Here is a 17480-nt window from a genome sequence, read left to right as displayed (position 1 = left end):
GGCACCATTTGCACAAGTTTACAAACTGTTACAGATCAAAAGATGGTGAACTACAGCTTTTCACCCTGAAACCAACAGATGCCTGGAGAGAGTGCGCAAAACTACTGCACGAATGTTATCGTATTATGTACGAAAAATACGCTTAGATTGGGACACACATGTAGAATTCGTCACTTCTGCGTATGACAGTAGTGTCCATGAGGCAACCGAATACTCCACACGTGAAGTCGTTTATGGAAGGCCCATAACTCACCTTTTGAACTTGACAAACACGCGCACAAAAGGATTTATCTTTTACAAGCTTTCAGAGCCAGTGGCTCCTCCTTCTGGCAGAAGAGTTGAAGGGGAAGGAAGAGGGGTGAAGGAAAAGGACTGCAGAGGTTTAGGGAAATGGGTACAGTTCAGAAAAGTCACTCGGAACCTCAGGTAAGGGGGACTCACCGGACCAGATGAGAAATAAAGACTGATGTTGGGGGTCTGCACTAGATGAGATTTGAAAACCTGACGCTTAAATCAGGAAGACAGAGTAATACGTAGGACAGAAATTACTATTAAAACATCGTGCATGAGTTAATAAGAGTGAAAAACTACATGCATTGTATGTAACGGGAGGGGGCAAGGAGGGGGTGGGGGCTTAAGGCAAAAAAATGCAAGTCAAAAAATGAAAGATGTAGAAAACTAAAATGGAGTGAAGAAAAGAGTAGTTACTGTAAATAAATGCCGAGACACAAGGAATTAATGTAAACTAAGGCCGGGTCACTGGTGAGAACCGAAGACACGTTGTAGTGTAAGTTCCCACCTGTGGAGTTCTGAGAATCGTGTCTGGTGAAAGAATCCAGATGGTGTGAGAGGTGAAACAGACACTGAGGTCGTGACTGTCAAGTTGTACAGCATGCTCTGCAGCAGGATGTAGTGTACTGCCTGTACACACCCTCTGCCTGTGCCCATTCATCCTATTTGATAATTTCGTGGTAGTAATCCCGATGTAAGAGACCACACAGTGTTTATGTAACAGCTGGTATATGACGTGTTGTTTCACAGATGGCTCTCCATTTGATAGTATATGTTTTGCCAGTTACAGGGCTGGAATAGATGGTGGTAGGAGGGCGCATAGAGCAAGTCTTGCAGCGGAGATTGTCACAGGAGTAGAAGCGATAGGGTAGGGATATGGGTGCAGGATGAACATAGCAACTGACACGGGTATTGCAAAGATTGGGAGGACAACAAAACATTATTCTAGGTGTGGTAGCAAAATCTCAGACAGTATGTATCTCATTTTGGGGCACGACTTTAGGAAGTCATGGACATTCAAGAGCAGGATAATACTGGGTGAGAAGCAGTGTGCTCTGAAGTACATTTTTGGAGGGATCAGCAGAACTGGAATTGGATGTGACAGTGTGGGGGATCTGCTTCTGAACTAGGCCGCTGGTATAATTATTTCCAGTGAAGGCTAAAGTGAGTGTAGTGGTGTAGTGCTGCAAAGAGTGTGCCTCCGAACAAATACGTTTGCCTCGAATGCCGAGGCTGTACGGGAGGGAACGTCTGACAAGGAGAGGACGGCAACTGTGAAAATATAAGTACTGTTGTTTGTTAGTAGGTTTGATGTGTATAGAAGCATGTAGCTGGCCTTTGGTGAGTATGAGATCGAGGAAAGTAGCATGCGATTCTGAATAGGACCGTGTGAAATTTAATTGGGAGGTATTTAGAAAGTCCTGGAATTTTGACAGGTCAGCCTCACCACAAGTCCATACAGCAAAGATGTCATCAGTGTATCTAAACCAAACCAGGGTTGAAGACTTATGGATCCCAGGAAAGCCCCCTCCAAGTGACCCATGAAAAGGATGGCATAGGCAGGAGCCATGCCAGCTATGCCCCTGTTGTGTTTGTACATCTGTCCCTCAAAGGTGAAGTTATTGTTGCCAAGTATAAAGTAGATTAATGTGAGCAAGAAGGATGCCATAGGCTCAGAATCAGGTGGGCGTCGACTCGGGAAACGTTCAGCAGCGTGCAGGCTCGTACGTGGGAGACGTGGCTCTAGAGGGAGATGGCAACAATGGTGACAAGCACGGTGTGTGGTCTTCCTACCCTACGGCTCCTACCCCTATTGCTGTCCCTGTTGCAAGACTTGTCTTGTGCACCCTCCTACCACCACCTACTCCAGCCCTGTCACTGGCAAAACGTATACTATCAAAGGGAGAGCCACCTGTGAAACGACTAGTCATTTAACACCAGTTATGAACACACTGTTTGCCTTTTACATCGTCACGACTACCGCTCAGTTATCAGACAGGATGAATGGGCATAGAGGGTGTGTACAGGCAATACACTACATCCTGTTGCAAAGCATGTTGCATACCATGACAGTCATGACATTGGTGCCCGTTTAACCACACGCACCATCTGGCTTCTTCCCCCAGACACCAGTTTCTTAGAACTCCGCAGGTGGGAACTAGCACTACAACATGTCCTCTGTTCTTGCCACCCCCCTGGTTTAATTTATGTTAATTCCTTCCAGCTCAGTATTTACACTACTGGCCATTAAAATTGCTACACCACGAAGATGACTTGCTACAGACGTGAAATTTAACCGACAGGAAGAAGATGCTGTGATATACAAATGATTAGCTATTCAGAGCATTCACACAAGGTTGGCGCCGTTGGCTACACCTACAACATACTGACACGAGGAAAGTTTCCAACCGATTTCTCATACACAAACAGCAGTTGACCGGCACTGCCTTGTGAAACATTGTGATGCCTCATGTAAGGAGGAGCAATGCGTACCATTACGTTTCCAACTTTCATAAAGGTCGGATTGTAGCAATCGCGATTGCAGTTTATCGTATCGCGACATTGCTACTCGCGTCGGTCGAATTCCGATGACTGTTAGCAGAATATGGAAATGGTGGGTTCAGGAGGGTAATACGAAACACCGTGCTGGATCCCAACGGCCTCGTATCACTAGCAGTCGAGATGACAGGCATTTTATCCGCACGGCTGTAACGGATCGTGCAGCCACGTCTCGATCCCTCAGTCGACAGATGGGGACGTTTGCAAGACAACAACCGTCTGCACAAACAGTTCGATGACTTTTGCAGCAGCACAGACTATCAGCTCTGAGACCGTGGCTGTGGTTACTCTAGACGCTGCATCACAGACAGGAGCACCTGCAATGGTGTACTCGACGACGAACCTGGGTGCAAAAATGGCAAAACATTTCTTCGGATGAATCCAGTTTCTGTTTACAGTATCATGAGGGCCGCATCTGTGTTTGGCGACATCGTGGTGAACGCACATTGGAATCGTGTATTCGTCATCACCATACTGGCGTATCACCCGGCATGATGGTATGGGGTGCCATTAGTTACACATCTCTGTCACCTCTTGTTTGCATTGACAGCACTTTGAACAGTGGACGTTACATTTCACATGTGTTATGACCCGTTGCTCTACCCTCCATTCGATCCCTGTGAAACCCTACATTTCAGCAGGATAATGCACGACCGCATATTGCAGGTCGTGTACGGGTCTTTCTGGGTACAGAAAACGTTCGACTGCTGCCCTGGCCAGCACATTCTCCAGATCTGTCACCAATTGAAAACATCTCCTCAATAGTGGCCGAGCAACTGGCTCATCACAATATGACAGTCGCTACTCTTGATGAACTGTGGTATCGTGTTGAAGCTGCATGGGCAGCTGTACCTGTACACGCCACCCAAGCTCTGTTTGACTCAATGCCCAGCTGTATCAAGGCTGTTATGACGGCCAGAGGTGGTTGTTCTGGGTACTGATTTCTCAGGATCTATGCACCCAAATTGCGTGAAAATGTAATCATATGTCAGTGCTAGTATAATATATTTGTCAAATGAATACCCGTTTATCATCTGCATTTCTTCTTGGTGTAGCAATTTTAATGGCCAGTAGTGTATTCACAGTAACTACCCCTTTCTTCACTCCATTTTAGTTTTCTACATCTTTCATTTTCTGGCTTCTCTATTTTTCACTCTCCCCCCCCCCTCCCCCTCTTCCCCCCACCCCCCTACACCCCCTCCCCCCCCTCTCACCACCACCACTTAGTTTTCTCTCCTAGCAACTTGTTCACGATGTTTTAGTTGTGATCTCTGTCTTGCATATTGCCCTGTCTTCCACCTTTAAGCTCTCAGGTTTTCAACTCTCATCTGGTGAAGTCATCCACAATCAGTCTTTCCTTCTCATCTCCTGAAGTAAGTCCTCCCCGACCCAGCGCTCTGGGTGACTTTTCTGAACTGTACCCCTTTTCCTAAACCTCTCCAGGCCTTCTCGTTCACCCCCCTTTCTTCCTCTTCAACTCAGCTGCCAGAAGAAGGAACCACTGGCTCCAACAGCATGTAGAAGTTTAATCATTTTCCCTGTGTCCCCCTACCACTGCTCGGTGAGTAGATTTTTTACCTATCCGTCTATATTATATGATTAATAATTGATTATTTTTGTTGTTATATTTGATATTGTGCTACATTTACATCTAATGTTCATTGACAGTTAACTGCACAAAATTAACTTTAACAGAAAGAGGAGAAGAGCTGAAATTGGACAAATTTTGGAACTCAGTGCTAATTAAAGGAAACAGCATCAGCTCCTCTCCACTGCAAGATTCGGAACACACATCAGCATTACTTTGTGATTTTTAGCACAGCCTCACCACATCACAAAGCCACAGGTGCATAGATACATACGAAGAGTTTGACTTAATGCACTTGTTTAAGTTTGAAATTAGTTTCCAAGTCTTCACAGCCATTATGAAGTCTCCAGCATCGGAAGACAAAGTGACACACAGAGAAATACGTCTCGGCGTGCAAAACGAAAATCACAAAGGGCGAAAACACTTTCCCGTGGAAGCCTGCATTGTACGGTCAGATAGCAGAAGTGTTTTCAAATGTAGATTAAAAGTATTTCTCTTTGACAACTCTTCCTGTACCATACAGGAGCTCTCAAATAGAAATTGTTAGCCATTCATAAAGAAAAACCCCTGTAAGCGGCCAGCCTGATTATTTTTTCATGTATCTAATATAGAGCCTATATTCAGAAGTGTACCATTTGAACATGAATAAAGTTTAAGATCTGATAACTTTCAAACCTGTCACTTCACGGAATGCACACAAACTGTGGACATGGAGCTGTCATCAGTCCCTGTACTAATTATGGTATCACATAACATTTTCGACTGACTACAACAACGGGTGAGGAACTGATGCGTTCACAGTGAGGGGAGGGGACTAGGCTGCTGTGCATTCTCAGCTCTGAAGAGAAAATCCTCCGTCGAGTAGATGAGAAACCGACACTGAGTACTCGAAAAATCGTCCATGCCACAGCAATTGATGAAGGAAAAAATGTGCCACTTTTTTTTTTCCCAGTGATAGTGGGAAGGCAGAGCACGTTGCACAGCATGCTCTCCTATCTGTTGTGACCACACATGCAATTAAGAAACGTATCCTGTCTTTGGTAACATCCAAGCAACAAGCAAAGATCGCGGAGACTTCAGTGTAATTATTGTCTTTACATAAAATAAAAGCATCATTTCTGTTTGCCACATTGTCTGTTTCTTTCAGCTGCTTTCTGTACTATCCTGCAGCAGTTCTTTCTATGTGTGGTCCCAGTTTCACATGTTGTGTTGCTGCCAAATAACATTGCTGCTCAAGTTTTGCACACCATTTTACATTGGTTCAAGAAAATGTGTGCAGATGACTGTACAAATCTCTGGTAAGATGCCAAACATACAAAAAAGGTCATCGAGCCAGGTCGCTGGTCGATCATCAGCGATCGGTTCGTTATCTTTGGTGCATCCCCGGGCACGAGCATCTTTGCGTTTTCGGCTGGGGCGCGCGGTACGGCGAGAGGCAGTCGGCTTTGGAGCGGCCGGTGAGACTGGCAGAGTTGTGGCTCGGGCGTAAGCACACGTGTGATGTCTGTTACCCTGGGGCTGTTTGCTAATCGTGAAACTCCCGCAGCGGTAACTGGTTGCCATTAAGGTATTTCGTATAAACTGTGCCAAGCCTCGCAGTGAGAGGGGAGTCCGGAGTTGGTGTTGACCTAGATGTCCGTACAAATTGAGGTGCCTGTGTGAGAAGCACGGCGTGGGCCCATCTGTTGCTTCGTCCTTCTGGCAGACACCGCAAGCGGATGTTCGGCCAGAATGTCTACAGTTTGTGGTGGGCATAGTGTGAACAAGTTCTCGTAGGATGTGCTCCCAGCCTGACTCTTAGCCTGTGTTATTTGTAGGTCCCGACCCCTGGTCTGTTATTGCTTCTGGATGTCCTGTAAGATTTCACGGCAAAACTGTGTTTTTGTGGCATTCTGTGTTTCTGGCTCAGCCTCTGCCTAGATTTTTGGAATTCCTTAATGCTGTAATTTAAACATATAAAAAAAAATGTTCTTTCAGAATAAGCGCCTGTTTCTTTGGGACACTGCAGTTCAAACAGGAGTGGCGTAATGTTAATGAGTATTTGTTAATCATCAAATGAAGTGTATTTAATGTCTTGCTGCTTTCTGGGGCACGCAGCTGTGTTATTGAACTCATTTTCAAGTGTTATGTTGGGTGAATGACTGCTCCCCACTTCAGTGTATTCTTTTGAGTATTGTTTTAAGGTTTTTTGGATATTTGTCATTGAGTGTACTGATTCAATTTTGTTTTTCTCTTTCTTTTGAATTACAGAGAATTCTTTAGTTTACCTGGTTATTGGCTTAACTCACGCTTCACACACTAAATCAGCTGATATTGAAAAGGTATTTTTTTTTATTTTTTTTATTCCTGTTTAATGCCAGACACATTCAAATGTAGCTTAATTTATGTTATTTGAAATAAGTGTGTTGGATTGACCATAACGAATTATGTGCAATCGAAGTAAGGGACCCAGTCCTCCATTAGTGCTTAACAGTGGCGTGTGGTTTGGGTTGTGAGCCCCGTGCTCGGACCAGTCAATGTGTACCAAATGTAAACACACACACACACACACACACACACACACACACACACACACACACACCACTTACCCCGATCCTTCGGCCCCGCCCCCGGCTGGCTGAGCACCCAGCTTGGCAGGACCGCGGCTGTGGACGCCTACAGACACCTGCCGGAAGAACTGCTTGTCCAGATCCTCTGCTGTCACCCGGTTTGGCTGCAAACATTGGAAACATGTGGGCTTGTAGACTGCAACTAGAGACACAGGCAGTGTTACAAAGGCTTCTAGCCAGGCTGACAGTTCCATTACTGTGAAGGTAGGTGAGATGGAGCACTGAGTAAACCCAGGTTGTATTCAATGTAATAGAGGGAAACATTCCACATGGGAAAAATACATATAAAAAACAAAGATGCTGTAACTTACCAAAAGAGAAAGTCCTGGTATGTTGATAGACACAATAAAAAACACAAACAAATTTTAAGCTTTCGCAACCCGAGGTTGCTTCATCAGGAAAGAGGGAACGAGAGGGAAAGATGAAAGGGTGTGGGTTTTAAGGGGGAGGGTAAGGAGTCATTCCAATCCCGGGAGCGGAAAAACTTACCTTAGGGAGAAAAAAGGATAGGTATATACTCGCGCGCGCACGCACGCACGCACGCACGCACGCACGCACCCGCACACATATCCATCCATACATATACAGACACAAGCAGACATATTTAAAGGCAAAGAGTTTGGGCAGAGATGTCAGTCGAGGCGGATGTGCAGAGGCAAAGATGATGTTGAATGACAGATGAGGTATGAGTGGCGGCAACTTGAAATTAGCAGAGATTAAGGCCTGGTGGATAACGAGAGGAGGAGATATATTGAAGGGCAAGTTCCCATCTCCGGAGTACTGATAGGTTGATGTCAATGGGAAGTATCCACATAACCCGGACGGTGTAACACTGTGCCAAGATGTGCTGGCCGTGCACCAAGGCATGTTTAACCACAGGGTGATCCTCATTACCAACAAACACTGTCTGCCTGTGTCCATTCATGCGAATGGACAGTTTGTTGCTGGTCATTCCCACATAGAAAGCTTCACAGCGTAGGCAGGTCAGTTGGTAAATCACGTGGGTGCCTTCACACGTGGCTCTGCCTTTGATCGTGTACACCTCCCGGGTTACAGGACTGTAGTAGATGGTGGTAGTGGGAGGGTGCACGGGACAGGTTTTACACTGGGGGCGGTTACAAGGGTAGAAGCTGGAGGGTAGTGAAGGTGGTTTAGGGATTTCATAGGGACGAACTAAGAGGTTACGAAGGTTAGGTGGACGGCGGGACGACACTCTTGGTGGAGTGGGGGGGGGGGGGGGGGGGGGGGTTTCGTGAAGGATGGATCTCATTTCAGGGCAGGATTTGAGGAAGTCGTATCCCTGCTGGAGAGCCACATTCACAGTCTGATCCAGTCCCGGAAAGTATCCTGTCACAAGTGGGGCATTTTTGGGGTGGTTCTGTGGGAGTTCATTTACTTGTCCACTTATTTCACCTGTCAATATTAGGGTCTTCAGGCCCTCTCTGACATTAACCTAATATCCTTCATGATTCCACCATCCATAATGGTAATAATACATAAATAAACAGGCAGGTAACAGGCAATATCTGGAATTTAACAAATATGATATTTATGAACATTGTGTTAATTTCCTCAAATTTCTTCTCAAATGTGGGTAATGACATCTACGAGAGAAACGTTTCAATTAAAATGTGCTTAAGAAGCTGACTGTTTAGTAGAGTAGTGAAAAATAACAGGGTAATGCTAGTGGGTGAGATGAAGAGAAGAAAACAGAAATAGGTAGTGTGGGAAAAGTATGTGCAGTTTAAAATGTGACTGGGAGAACGGTTCACTGTCGGACAGAGGCAAAACAGTTGTGATACACCAAGATGGAAATTGTGCCAATAATAAAAGATTAAGTTTTAGCACCCTCTCGAATGCAGGGCGGTTGCCGGTAAGACACAGGTTAGCCGGTAGTTTTTTCAATAGTCGAACGGCTAAAGCTGAGAATGAGATGGAGAAAGATTTAGTATTACGCAAGGGTGACAGTGAGGCACTGGATGTGTCATATTGGATTTTGCAGTTTACAATTAGCCAGTCTCATCTAATGGAATTGGGCACAGGAATAATGCCGTGCTCAAACAAAAAAATGCTACACATAGTATATTACCTACAAAACATGAAATAAATCTGAATTCCTAGAACAGGGCATTACTATGCTTTAATAGCTGCTATACAAAAAGATATGATGGAACTTCAGATTGAAGATGTGTTGTCTAGGAGTCATCCAGAGCTCAATCTGTGGTCCACTGCTTTGTCTCTACGCAGCACTGACATTTGATCACTGGTAGATTTCCATAACTTCACTCGTGCATCCCAGAATCTTTAGCACAGAAGGATGTGCAGATGAGGTCTTGCAAGATCCAGTACAATGAGCTGAAATCGGTCTGCAATTTTAAATACCTGGGGTCGTACATACAGAGGCATGGAGGACTGGAAAGCGAGATACGACACCGGATAAATTGCGGTTGGAACAACTGGAGGAAATGAGTGGAGTGTTGTGTGACAAGAAGGTGAGAATTGGATTGAAAGGGAAAGTGTACAAGTCGGTGGTAAGGCCTGCTGTGATATACGGAGCAGAGAGACGGCCAATCACAGTAGCCCAGGAAAGGAAGATGGAAGTGGCGGAAATGAGGATGCTCAGGTGAATGTGTGGGGTAACGAGGAAGGACAGGATCAGAAATGAATTTGTTAGAGGAGCTGTGAAAGTGGGACGCATGGAGAAAAAGATAGAAGAGAGCAGAATAAGGTGAGAGAAATTGGGAAGAGTATATCGGAAACAGAGTTAAAGATATAAAGATTGAGCGACAAGGAGAGGAAGACCGAAGATGAGGTGGAAGGATAAGATATTCAGGAACCTAAGGGAGCAAGGATGGAAGAAGGAAGAGACAACTGATAGAGTGCTACGGAGGAGAAGGATCCAGAAGAGTAACGCCGACCCTACGTGACGTGAGACGAGGTGACGATAAAGAAAGAAGAAAGACTTGCGCGACCCACACCAACGCTGCTCGTGGTTTCCACATATCCTCTTAGCTTCCCACATGCTGTATATGACACACAAACCTGGCAACTTTTGTGTGCACACAAAACCCGTTTAACATCAACGATACACACGTCAATTTTTCTTGACTTCTGAAAAGTGTCACTACCAATCACAGCAAGTTTCAGCACCCTGCACCGAACGAGGTGATGCAATGGTTTTCACACTGGACTCACATTCGGGATGACAGTTAAAAACTACGTACCACTGTCCAGATATAAATTTTCCGTGATTTCCCTAAATCATTCTAGGCAGATGCCGGGATGGATTGTTTGAGAGGGCACGGACAATTTATTCCCTAATCCTTAACAGTATCCGAGCTTGTGTTCTTTCTCTAATAACCTCTATGTATATGGGACATTAAACCCTATCTTCCTTCCTTTTCGGCACTCTCCATTATCAATTTTTGCAGTCAGTCATCCTTTCCCTAAAGACTGCAGTGGAAGAACAGTAAAATGGTGTTGAGATTCAGTAAGTGCAAGTTTTTATTCAATTAATCATGTCCTATCTATATTGAACCAATCCTATTTTATTGCCAACAGGCTGTTAATGGTATATTAGCCCCTTGTAGCAGGAAGATAGTACTTTCTGCTATTTTATAGTCAAAGTTTCATGTGTGTATTGTATGTGACATTGTATATTTTGTATCTCATTAAAGCACTTGTATCTATTCAGCAGCAACTTACTACCAGTTTTGGCACATTTCAATGTTACGTGGTAACTGGTAGAATACTGGAGAAGGGTAATCAATCTACAAAGGAGATTGCTTAAAAATCACTTGTGCAAACCAGTTCTAGAATATTGCTCAAGTGTGTGGGGCCCATGCCAAACAGTGGAATGATCATATAAAATTAATTTTTGGTAAGGCGGGTACCAGGTTGAGATTCATTCAGAGAGTCCTTAGAAAATGTAGTCCATCAACAAAGGAGGTGGCTTACAAACCACTCGTTCGACCTATACTTCCGTATTGCTCATCAGTGTCGGATCCGTACCACGTCGGGTTGACAGAGGAGATAGGGAAGATCTGAAGAAGAGCAGTGCGTTTTGTCACAGGGTTATTTGGTAACCGTGATAGCGTTACGGAGATGTTTAGCAAACTCGAGTGGCAGTCTCTGCAAGAGAGGTGCTCTGCATTGCGATGTAGCTCGCTGTCCAGGTTTTCAGAGGGTGCGTTTCTGGATGAGGTATCGAATATATTGCTTCCCCTACTTATACCTTCCGAGGAGATCACGAGTGTAAAATTAGAGAGATATGAGTGCGCACGGAGGCTTTCCGGCAGTCGTCCTTCCCGCAGACCATACGCGAGTGGAACAGGAAAGGGAAGTAATGACAGTGGCACGTAAAGTGCCCTCCGCCACACACCGTTGGGTGGCTTGTGGAGTATACATGTAGATGTAGATGTACTAACAGGGGATATTGAACACATACGGAGAAGGGCAGCACGACTGGTCACAGCTTTGTTTGACACGTGTGAGAGTATCACACAGATACAGAAGGAACTAAAATGGAAAACTCTTGAAAATAGACAAACTATCACGAGAAAATCTGTGAATAAAGTTTCAAGAACCAGCTTTAAATGATGACTAGGAATATACTACAATACCCTACATGACACCCACATAGGGATTTTTAGGAACCAAAATGGAACAATTACTGCAGGCATAGAGGCATTCAATCATCATTCTTCCCCAAGCTCCATATGCAAATTCAACGGAAAGAAACCCTACTAACAGGTGCAATGGGCTGTACTCTGTTATGCATCTCAGGGTGGTTTACAGAGTACAGACGAGAGTCCAACATGTGAGTCACAAAACTCGTGGGGATTTTCTGTAACGCCACTACCACAGTGCTACCGAGTAGCCGGTCTGTATAAACAAGACGTAATGCAAAACGATCATTTATGTGCGTATGGAAGGGAAAGGCATATTAAAATGTGGTGATATTCTTTAATTAATTATAGTGCTATACATTGTAGCACCAATCAAAAATATAATCCGGAAACATCTCTTTCTGGATTTCCAAACGATCTTGAGAGGAAAGTCAATAATGTTACATACAACAAATGCTCATTTTAGAATTCCTGATTGCAGATAATCAGTCAACAACTTTCTCAACAGGACTTACTAAGTATAATACTTCACTTTCACAAAAATACTGATATTTTTGCGGTCACCCACTAGACTAAGTAAGGAAATGCACAGTTGCATTTTTAAGGTCATGTATAAACAACCAAGAAATTGTTAAAATTAGCATGTCATAAGTAGTTCATAAATACAAGGAAACATGGCTACATTGGGTGGGTATAAAAGAACACATAATTACAATATTTTACAGATAGTGTAGTAATGTTTTGTGGTCCACTATGCATGCTTTGAGGGTTTTTCTTTCAAGTAATCTTTTATTTTCACTCTCTAGGAGCAAGAAGAGGCTTAATAAATAAGAGAAGGGCTGACATTATAAAGAAGGATACATAATAGATATGCCGGCCGAAGTGGCCGGGCGGTTCTAGGTGCTTCAGTCTGAAACCGCGTGACCACTACGGTCGCAGGTTCGAATCATGCCTTGGGCATGGGTGTGTGTGATGTCCTTAGGTTAGTTAGCTTTAAGTAGTTCTATGTTCTAGGGGACTGATGACCTCAGAAGTTAAGTCCCATAGTGCTCAGAACCATTTGAACCACAATAAATATACATGAATATTACGATTTGTGCTCTCCATTTTGAGGCATGCCAGTTCGTGAATATAGACAAAAAGAAATTAGTGTGGAATGCAGTCCCAATATTGTTTGATGTTCCAAACCAAACCCCAGCTGTTTCACTTAAGCACATTGTGGCAAAACAGAAAAGGCAGAAATGTTTTCCCTTTTTTAGGCACTTTGGTATTGATCACAGAGAGAGATATGGATAACTTTCTCGCCCTTTTTCTTCAATGTAATTTTTAATAGCATGTACTCAAAGATTTGTATAAGAAGTCAATATCAATCCAGTAAAGGTGTAATGCAAGGGTACTCATTATCACTACTGATGTTTATTTTGTACTTTCAAAATGGAATGAGGGAAGTGAAGGACTGTTATTGTTAATCAAGGACAGAAAGTCAGAATAATACAATTAACTGATGATGCAGCAGTGGTACCCAAAACTGAACAGGATTAGGGTTTTGTGCTTAATGTAATGGAACATGTCTTAGCTGTAGTTAAAGATAAGCACACAAATAAGATGAAAGCCTCACAGGTGGACATGCTCGACAATGTGGGAAAGATATACTTCAAGAGACAAATACATCTGGATACTTGTGAAGCAGGAAAGATAAACATGATAGTTACACACAAAGCGTAGAAGCAGTGACAAGGCGAAAAGGATACTTATAAGGAAAAGTAACACCTATTCTTAAAGAATGTGTCTAGTCTGAAGAGTATTAAAATGACACCAAAATTCCTTAAAATATCTTTTGAAATTAACTACATTCGACACAAATCACCAGAAAATATACACCAAACACATGGATATAATCATAATCGCTTCATTTTGAAATTAAACACATGAAGTTACAATTCATGTCTCATCTCAAATGATTTTTGACGATGCATTTATCACTCTGCTACTGTGAACCAAATGTATTACAAAGCACTCACATTTTATTGTTTCAGAGTAATATTAGTAGGAGATGGGATATTACTTTAAAAACATCATCCTGTTTGTATTAGAAAATTCGCCACCACTTTTGGCAACTAGTAAATATGAAAATACCGGCATTACAAATAGCAAATTCTCCATTTGTATGATGCCATTCTTCTGTTTCTATGGGCCAGGTTCCACTGTCAAAAGGTTGAACTTTTCGCCCAAGAGAGTTTTGTGACTGTTAGTCTTTGACTTTGGTATAGATGTAGATAATAAGGAAAGTAGTTATAGTAACGACAATACGAACTGCTTCGAAATTTTGACTCAACACTGCATTCGAATGTGTAAGGTGTCTCTATAGATCGCCATCTTGTATACATGTAATACAAATCTAATAAAAGGGGAGTGTTATGAAAATGTAAATGTTCGTTTGTTCAAAATCATTAATCTCAATTACTTTGAAATTTTGACAACACTGAATTCTAAGACTGAATTGTTTTTAGGTACATAATTCTTTAATCTCTCTCTCTCTCTCTCTCTCTCTTTCTCTCCCTCCCTCCCTCCCTCCCTCCGTGTGTGTGTGTGTGTGTGTGTGTGTGTGTGTGTGTGTGTGTTATATACAGGGAAAACATTATTACAAATAAAATCTCCTAATGTAACTTTCTGACTTACTTTAAATTTTTTCACATTACTGTAATAAACATTTAGACACATATAAAAGTACAGTGTTTAAAAAGAAAGTGTCAAATGCTTTGAGGGGGGATAGTACTCATCGACACAAGAAAAATAATTCAAATAAACGTGTGTCCAGAAATGCATACTTTCCAATATAAACACGTTTATAGGAAGGGCTGCGCGACACTTGGTTACACATATTAGCACAGTGCTGCATTGGCACTGACAAATATCATGGCAGGGTGTTATGTCGTCTTACTCACAGTACTCTACCTACCATTGGGTGGTCTGCAGTCAGTTGTGTGGTTCCAGTCGTACTGTAAGCTATGTTAGTTGTCACCATGTTTGTATGCCTTGTTGTACAGTGTTGTCAACCCTAGGTACGTGTCACAGTGTTTTACTTTCTTCCAAATGTAGATTCACTCATGTGTTTACAGTTATTGTACAGTTTGTACGTACAAATGGCATAGTACATTTACATTTTCTCTCTTCCACCACTTGCCAGCAATGGAAGCCTACTACTCAACAAGTGAAATGGCAGATATAATATTCTGCTACAGTTTAGCAAATGGGCATAGCCCGTGAGCCTGCTCCCTCTACGCCCAAAAATATCCACAGCACTGAGTGCCCTCTGATAAGCTGTTTGGCAGACCTTTACAGTGTCCGAGGGACACAGGTACCCTCGCAGCTCTGAAGACTGACAGCGGAAGGCCCCACACATCTGCACATCTGACATGGAAGAGCGTGTGTTACATTCAGTTGAAGAAACCTCTGGGACCAGTCTATGATGATACCAGCAGCAGAAGGCATGTTTCACTCTTGTATCTGGGGAGTACTTCGTGAACAATTGTTGTACCCATATCGTCTACAGCACGTTCAGGCTCTAAGGCCACAGGATCATCATGGCAGATGACAGTTTTGTCAATGGCTGTTGCAGATCCACTGTTCATATCCAAGATTTTATTTACCGAAGAGGCAGGGTTCACAAAAGATAGTGTTGTGAATTTCCACAAGCAGCTTGTATGGGCTGATGTAAATCCCCAAGGAATTCAGGAAAGAGGGCAGAAACATCGATTCTCAATCAACGTACGAGTAGGTGTACTTGTCTATAGACTAATAGCGATATACAGACTACCACGAAGATTAACTGGAGCACATTACCTAGAATTTCTCATTAATGTATTGCCTACCCTGCTGGACTTATGCAATTGCAGCAACAAATACAAATTTGGTTCATGCACACACCAACATACTTTTGTCACAACACCACAACACATGCGAACATCTGACACAGACATTTCAGGGTCACTGGACTGGTCAGTGAGGGAGGAGGGGGGCAACCTGTGCCTGCCTGAATCTGCTAGACTTTTGGTTATGTATCCTTGAAGGCATTGGTCTACACCATGCCAATCAACAATGTGCAGATGTGCAGACACTGCAGTGTCACTTCCTTAATGCGTGCCTACAGGTACGGTAACAACTGGCATGCTTTAAAGGGCGCGTCATTGCTTATGCCGGAGAGCAGAGGGGTGCAGTGTCATGAACTGAACACCTCCTGCAAACATGTCTTTACTGCAAAAAGTATGCATTTCTGCACCCATGTGAACTTCTCTCAGAAAGTATACATTTCCGGCCCCACATTTATTGGACTTATTTTTCTTGTTTTGATGAGTGTTACACTCTCTCAAAGTATTCCACAATTTTTTGAACACACACAATATTGAAACATTGTTAGCAAACAGGGAAGTTGCATTTACAGCTTATTGGTTTATCATTAGAATACTGATACAGAATCTGGGGTAACTAAAAACAAGGCTCAAGGGCAGAGAGAGGGTGGAAGAGGAAATGGATAGAGGAGTGGGAGGAAATGGACACAGAAAACAGAAAGAAGGAGATGGACGGAGAGAGGGGCAGTAGGAGGTGGAAAGAGGGGGAGAGAAGATGATGGACAGAGAAAGGAGTGAGGAAGTGATGTGGATGGAGAGGGGGAGACAAGTGGTGCATGAAGGGATTGGGGGGGAGGAAGGGAGGGAGAGGGAGGGAGGGGAAAGGGAAGGAGAGGGGGAGGGGAAAGGGAAGGGTAGGGGGAGGGGAAAGGGAAGGGGAGTGGGAGGGGGAGGGGAGGGGACAGGGAAGGGGAGGGGAAAGGGAAGGGGGGAGGGGAGGGGACAGGGAAGGGGAGGGGAGGGAGAGGGAGAGGGAAAGAAGGACATGGAGATTGGATGGAGGTGATGGACAGATAGACAGGGAGGTGGTGATTGACAGAGAGACGGGGAGGGAGGAGGAGACAAAGAAAGGATGAAGGGAAATAGAAAGTGACAAGGAGTATAAGGAGATTAGGATGTATATGCAACTTTTCCTTTCCATTTAAAGAGACTGGATTCCAGCAATGTGTGGCCAGATACAGCTGGCACGGCATAAAAGGTTTTACTTAGTGCCAGAAGATGACATACCACATGACGAGGAAATGTCAAGTGATTATAAGTTAAACGAGACACAGCATTTGCAGTTTTGTTGTGCGATGACAAACGGGATGGATCCACAATTACTTTTGCTATGACGAGGAAGTTCGTGGTGCTGTAGAGGCATATTTGAGCCCTTGCCCTGCTCAAGCTGTTGAAGTAATAGTTGCAGGAGGAGAAGATTGTTTTTATTATTATTGTTTCCTGTGCAGCAGAACACATTGAATACAGGCGGGACTGCAATGCTCTGAAAATGTAGAGAATAGAAATAATGGCTTCATAATTTTAGACATCATTACTGGGTGAACAGCTATCTGTCAGTTAAGCAAATTAGTATGAAAAAACAGTCTCGAATGCACAGTCATTTCTTAAAAGTTTTACCAGTTTTGGCCTCTAGCGGTAGGCCACTTTCAGATAAAACTGCTTGGCAGATGGGGTCTGCAAAGCTGTTCCAGGCACCACCACCAGTCAGTCATATTTTAAGTAAATCAGTGCGTGACTAATTTTTAAATAATGGATTATTTGAAGTCAAAATTCCGGTATCAATGTGGTTGTTCTATGCTGAGATGAGATCACATACGCGAGTTTAACTAGTTTTCAATGCACCATCATTTAGTTAAGTAATTTCTTGGGACAACTGGCTTTTGTGACAGGTTTATAG

The 17480-nt window shown here is 43.4% G+C and overlaps 1 protein-coding gene across 1 annotated transcript in view; it reads right to left on the bottom strand.

Annotated features, from left to right (window-relative positions):
* LOC126295123 (large subunit GTPase 1 homolog) overlaps positions 1–17480 on the bottom strand; it is a 178126-nt gene that overhangs the window by 31954 nt on the left and 128692 nt on the right. Inside the window, exon 10 of the mRNA XM_049987393.1 lies at positions 7027–7151. Coding sequence (XP_049843350.1) covers positions 7027–7151 — 125 coding nt within the window. The remainder of the gene's footprint in view (positions 1–7026; positions 7152–17480) is intronic.

This window comes from Schistocerca gregaria, chromosome 11, assembly GCF_023897955.1.
Source record: "Schistocerca gregaria isolate iqSchGreg1 chromosome 11, iqSchGreg1.2, whole genome shotgun sequence".
Lineage (NCBI taxonomy): Eukaryota > Metazoa > Arthropoda > Insecta > Orthoptera > Acrididae > Schistocerca > Schistocerca gregaria.
The sequence above is the reverse complement of the archived record's forward strand: the minus strand, read 5'-3'. Positions and strand labels throughout refer to the sequence as shown.